The 6,110-nt window shown below is 55.9% G+C and overlaps 1 protein-coding gene across 1 annotated transcript in view; it reads left to right on the top strand.

Moving 5' to 3' along the window:
- The first annotated feature begins 1,201 nt into the window (after positions 1–1,201).
- The window catches only part of PI16 (peptidase inhibitor 16), a 5,523-nt gene continuing 614 nt past the window's right edge, over positions 1,202–6,110 (top strand). The window contains exons 1-5 of the mRNA XM_026036057.1: positions 1,202–1,354; positions 2,876–3,094; positions 3,752–3,861; positions 4,647–4,735; positions 5,186–5,990. Coding sequence (XP_025891842.1) covers positions 1,202–1,354; positions 2,876–3,094; positions 3,752–3,861; positions 4,647–4,735; positions 5,186–5,990 — 1,376 coding nt within the window. The remainder of the gene's footprint in view (positions 1,355–2,875; positions 3,095–3,751; positions 3,862–4,646; positions 4,736–5,185; positions 5,991–6,110) is intronic.

The following is a 6,110-nucleotide window of genomic DNA, read 5'->3' as shown; positions in this document are numbered from 1 at the left end:
GCCTGGCGGGATACCACGACTGGGCCTTGCTTACAGAAACCGATGGACGACTGGGAGCAAGATAGACCCCGGACCTCGCTGCTTCATGAAGGAGGAGATAATGTGCAGAGGTAGGAGGTTTGGGGGCAAGCAGAGCTGTCAATGTTGTCCAAAGCGGAAGGGAAACGACYGTGGAGCAGGACGTGGGGAGAAGGGAGGGGACGGAGGAGGCAGAGCAGACGGTGTGATTAACTTGGCCCTGCTAACCAAGCTGCCCACCCGCTGATCCTCCTTAACGAGGCAGGCTCCCCAAAGGCAGCTCCTGGAGCAGGGCCGGGGCAGTTGCACAATCGCAGATGGGGAGGACGAGACGCAGGCGGGAAGGTCTCTGCCAGACGGGCTCCAAGGTAGTCGGGGCCTTGAGTGACTCAGGGCCCTGATGTGGAGCCCTCCAGGTGTCCGGAGGAGCTGGTGCACGGCCAGGCCCTGCAGCATCACTCGTTATTCCAGCCAGAGCCAAAGGGGGCACCTTGTCTCCCTCAGCTCCCCTTTCTGGGGCGATTTTGGCTCTGGGTCCTGTTCACCCTCTCCTCACCAGGCCGTGGGGAAGGGACCACCCCCCTTCCCAACAGGGTTGGCGGAGATCCAAGGATGCTGTTGCGCAGTATCCAGCTGCCTTTCCCCCYGCTGGGACCAACACGGAGATCCAGGGGCAGAGCCGTGGTGAGCTCTGACTCCCGGCTGGGCAGCTAGGACACTGCAAACCGCTCGGCCGCTGCCTCTCGTTGCCTCCTTCCAGAGTCCGCAGCACAGCGGGGGACCCGTGTGCACGACAGGGCTTTGCATTTGCTCGCCAGTTGCTCAGGATTATTATTCCAGTTTTAAGAGAGGAGGGGCGGGAGGTAAGGAGACCCCACAGCTGAAGGCTAAAGCCACGAGCAGCAGGTCCAGGAGGAGGCTGCAGGGATAACCACGCGCGGAGCGGCTCCGTGGCGGGGAGGGGACCCTCGCACGCGCGCTGGCACGGCAAGAGCTGCTGCTCTGCTCTGTCGAGGCTGCTATGTGAGATGGGTGTGTTCCGTGTGGCTCCGGGACCACTCTCCTAAAGAACTACGTTTCCTCCCCAGTCTTCAAGCTGTTGGGTGTTCCTTGCTTTTGGGAGGTGCTTTAAATCCAGCTGCCAGAGCCGTGGGCTGCTAAGAGCAGAAGCTGTGGCTGCACGATGCTGAGCTCGGGGCTCTTCCCCCTTCTCCTGTTGTTCGCAGCACTGGAGCTCGGCTGCGCCCTGAGTGATGAAGAAAAGAAGATCATCGTGGATGGGCACAACAAATTCCGCTCCCAGGTCTCTCCTCCTGCTATGGATATGCTGAAGATGGTGAGTTGCTCTTGCTGCAGGGAAATGTCCACGGGTGTCTGTCCAGTCCAAGCCTCTGTCTTCGTGCAAGGAGGGACTGGGGTGCGCTTTATTTGCCTTTGCAGGTGAATGATTCTTTAACCTATAGGAGATGATGCCAAATTCCAACCTGAACTGCAGATTACACTGTTGCTTCTGTTCTCCCGCGTGTATTTGCCCGGGCTATGAGGGAGGTCCTGTTTTGCTGGAGGAAACTGAGGCATGGGCCTAGCATCACTTGTYGCTGCTGTGGGAGCCAAGGAAAGCCCTAAGGCAGGGCTGGTTTTTGGTTTGCCTGGCCCCTTGAGTTGATTCAGTGTGATTGCCGTGTTCATCTTGCACCTCGTGTGATTATTTTTTTGCAATGYGTTTGGAGGAGCACTAGTGCTGATCAGAGCTAGCTGCAGAGTTAGCTCTTTCAGTGACAGGGCACTTGGAGGAGACCTCCCTGTACGGCCTGCAGCTTGCAAAGACTGAGTTACAAGTTGGTGAGCTGGTTAGTAGGARTTTTCCTGAGGAAGAAAGCAAAAAAGTCTAAGTTCAGGCATACGGAGTCTGGCAGGTGATTATTTTAAAGTCAAAGGGAACGTGGCAAGGACCCGCTGCAGCATTTCCCATGGAAACCCCCCAGAGCAAGGCACGCCACACTCAGGGAACAAGGGCTTAGGGGCAGCGTCTTAGCAAAAGCAAACATTTACGTGTCCAAAAYGTGGGTCAGGCTCCTTAGGTTGAGGGCAGTCCTGAACAAGCGACAGACCTGGCTACAGACCTTTAGTGCCTTTGGAGATACTCTCCCCTGCGGGAGCCGCGTTGGAGCTTAGTGGGATCTAATAGACCATAGGGGACCTGATGATGCTCCAGAGTGGACGTGGTTTTCTAGGGGGGAACACATGTGCAGTGTAAAACAGCCCCGACGGTTTCTCGGTGTCTGTTTTCTATGAAAACGCCGCCCTCCTGGGACCGTTCCCTGGCTCCGTCCTTGCCTCTGCCTCTGCGTTCACCTGCTGCCGTGGCACCAAGCCCGGCTTAGGTCACCCCACGCTTCTGTTTGGGCCTCGGCTCTGGTTGCTGTGGAAATCGCTCACCCCATGAGGGATACATGGCCTAAAGCGACTTATTTTATTTTAATGAGGCAAATCCTGCAGACATGAGTACCCTGTTCATGGTGCCAAAGGGAGCGGAATGTGTGCTTCTTACACAAGGGTTGCAGATTTGTGCTGCTGCTTCGCTCTACCCTGATTTATAGGCTGAGGTTTAGTTCGTGCTGGAGTTGCCCAAGTTGCTCCCTTCATCTGAAGGCTTTTCCGAGGGCACTAAGAGAGACCCACATGTTGCTCTGGGGTTTCAATTTCCCTCCTGGATGGGGGAGTCGTGGTGCAAAGGCCCAGGGCTTCATCCCCATTCCTGCCACGCCAGGGAGGGAGTCGCAGGTGTGYCCTTGTCCGAGAGCCCAAGGAACCCGGCAGGGTCCTTCTCGGATCGCTGATGCTGAGCTCCTTTCAGAGCTGGGACGCAGAGCTGGAGGCCTTTGCTCAAGCGTACGCAGAGAAGTGCATCTGGGACCACAACAAGGAGAGGGGCCGGCGAGGAGAAAACCTCTTCGCTATGACCCCGACGCTGGATCTGGAATTCGCTGTGGAAGACTGGAATGGGGAGGAGAAGTTCTACAACTTGACGACTACCACGTGTGCCCCTGGGCAGATGTGTGGCCACTACACCCAGGTACGGGGCTACGGGGGGCAGAGGGCCCAGTTCATGACAGGAGAGCTCTACAAGAGCCAGATTTCTCCCACGGCTTTTGCAAAAGGATGTGGGAGCAGGGCTGATGTAGGAAGCACAGAAAGGGACGGGAACCTGGGCATGGTTCTAGCTATGACCAGCCTTTCAGACCAGACCTCTTTAAATGGTCTTTGCAGCCCGTTTTCTCTACTTGGCAGAGCTTGGTATCTGCTGCTTTGGGCAGAGACAGGTCTGAGTGCATCTTGCCAGCTCTGTTTTTTGGGGGGGATGCAAAGGTGGGAGTGAGGAGCAGAATAATGCTAAAAGTGATGATAAAAGTGATGATAAATGTGAGAATGGCCCTATGGAGATTCCCAGGCTACAATGCAGTTGGTGCTTTGCCTGGATGGATGATATGGTAGGAAAGCTGGACGTCACCTGGATATGTGAGGCTGTAGGCCTAGGCTATGGGATTTGGAGCAAGGAATGGGATCCTGACTGCAAACGCAGCACAAGGTTGTAGGATCTGGGGTGCACACAAAGAAACGAGGGGGACAGCGGTGCGGTGACAGCGCAGCTTTGAAGGCCATGGAGCAGGTTGCCAATAGGGCACCCGCCTGCAACTGGTCACCTAACGTTCCTCTTTGGTCCTCGCCCTAGGTGGTCTGGGCAAGCACGCATCGTATCGGCTGCGGGGTGAAATTCTGTGCAAAGATCGACGGTATTGAAACAGAGGACATGTACCTGCTYGTTTGCAACTATTACCCCCCGTAAGTTCCTTGTTTCACTCTGCTCGATGCCATCTTGACTGGGTTTCTTTACTGGAAACGTCCCTGTAACACAACAGGAAAAGCGTTGAGCTGTGCTCAGAAATAGCAGCAAACCCATTCTCAGGCGGCCTTCTGTTGTTTTAGGTTGGTCACAAAGGAAGGAAGGGTTGTCTGGTGATCCTTGCCCATGACTGCAATTCCTGAAGCCTGCTTCGGCTCCTGGCACAGACCTATGGAGGGAGCTCCCCTCTGGAGAGCTGCCCGGGGCTGACGCTGCAGGAACCGAGGGTAGAAAAGGGCAGCTCTCTGCTCTGACCCTGCCAGGAGCAAACGTGGCAGAGGGTGGGACCAGTCTCAGCCCAGCAGGCTGTGCTGAACGGATGGAGGCTGAAGGAGGGACGGGTGCTCGCTTGCTGCGTGAGGGCAAAGCTCCCTTGGTTGGAGGCAGCTGGAAGCCCTGCTAGGAGTCTGTCCTTGCAGATGCTCCTGAGGGTGTTCAGTAGAGGGAGACAAAAATCACTGTCCCAGAAGCCTATCAGTTGCGCTTAGCAGTAGTAAAAGATTTGGTTCTCCTTCTGCTGAAGCTCCTGGAACTGATTTCAGTGGGCYTGGGGAGTGAGGCCACTGAGTACATGGTGTTAGCAGTCAAGGTGGCAGGGGACCAAGACCTCTTTTTACATTAACTTTGTCTCATCCTAGCGGGAATGTTTCAGTCCAGTCAAATGCTCTCTGCGGGATGGGTGTTTCCTTTCTCACAGCCTTTTGTGGCCTCTTTCTGCTTCCAGGGGTAACATGAAAGGCCGAAAGCCGTACAAGGAAGGAGCCTCGTGTTCCCAGTGCCCAGAGGGGACCTTGTGTGTTGACTCCTTGTGTGGTAAGTGAAGTAGTGTGTGGGTCTAGATAAGCTATTGGGACTGAGGGTACTCGGGCTGGGTCCAGGATCTGAACCAACCTGGAGCCACCAGAAAGCCCTGGGCTGTCAGCTCCACAGATACATGGATGTGTGATGGCAGCCCTGAGACAGGTCTGCTGCCACCAGACAAGGAGATTGAACAAAGACCTTGTAGCCCCCCAGCCAAATATTGTTGGCCCTGGAGAATGCTCCATCCCTAAGGGACAGGTCTGTGGAGGTCTGCAGCATGTTGTGTGAGACAGATGAGACATCTCTAGCTTGGGACGCGAGTCATCTCAGAGTGACTTGAGAGAGGGGTTGGCTACTGCTTCTCCTTGCAGAGGATTTCTGTGGACCCCACTCAGCAGTGGGGGGATTCAGTTGAGTTCAGTTGACTAGTGCTAACCCGTGGCACTTTCCATCTCTTACCAGAACCCACTGTAGAAGAGACCACTACATCCTCTGTGACAACAAAGACAAGCCCATCCACCACAGCCAAGCCAAAACCCACAAGCACACTACCAAACACAACCACCCTGCCCACCACGGCCAAACCAATACCTACAACCACACTGCCCACCACAACCAAGCCACCACTCACAACCACCCTGCCCACCACAGCCAAACCAATACCTACAACCACACTGCCCACCACAACCAAGCCACCACTCACAACCACCCTGCCCACTACAGCCACGCCACCACCTACAACCACYCTGCCCACCACGGCCAAGCCAATACCTACAACCACACTACCCACCACAGCCAAGCCAACACTCACAGCTACCCTGCCCACCACAGCTAAGCCAAAACCACCTGCCATGCTACCAACCACAGCCAAGCCACGACCCACAACCACGCTGCCCACTATAGTGCAGCCAAAACCACCCACAACCACGCTGCCCACCACAGCCAAGCCAATACCACCAACCACATTGTCCACCACAGCTAAGCCAAAGCCCCCAGCCATGCCGCCCACTACGGCCAAGCCAAAACCACCAGCAACTCTACCAACCACGGCCAAGCCAACACCCACAGCCACACTACCAACTACGGCCAAACCAAAGCTGCCAACCCCACTGCCCACCACAACCAAGCCAAAGCTCACAACCACCCTACCAACTACAACCAAACCAAAGCCCACCACCACACTGCCCACAACCTCACTGCCCACCACGGCCAAACCCAAAACTCCAACCACACTGCCCACAACAGCCAAACCAAAACCCACAACCACGTTACCAACCACAGCCAAGCCAAAACCCACAACCACCCTGCCCACCACAACCCCACTGCCCACCACGGCCAAGCCAAAGCCCACAACCACCCTGCCCACCACAACCCCACTGCCCACCAC

The sequence above is a fragment of the Nothoprocta perdicaria genome, unplaced genomic scaffold (assembly GCF_003342845.1).
Source record: "Nothoprocta perdicaria isolate Ctin4 unplaced genomic scaffold, notPer1 scaffold_170, whole genome shotgun sequence".
Classification (NCBI taxonomy): Eukaryota; Metazoa; Chordata; class Aves; order Tinamiformes; family Tinamidae; genus Nothoprocta; species Nothoprocta perdicaria.
Note: the sequence above shows the minus strand (reverse complement) of the source record. Positions and strands in the feature narration are given on the sequence as shown.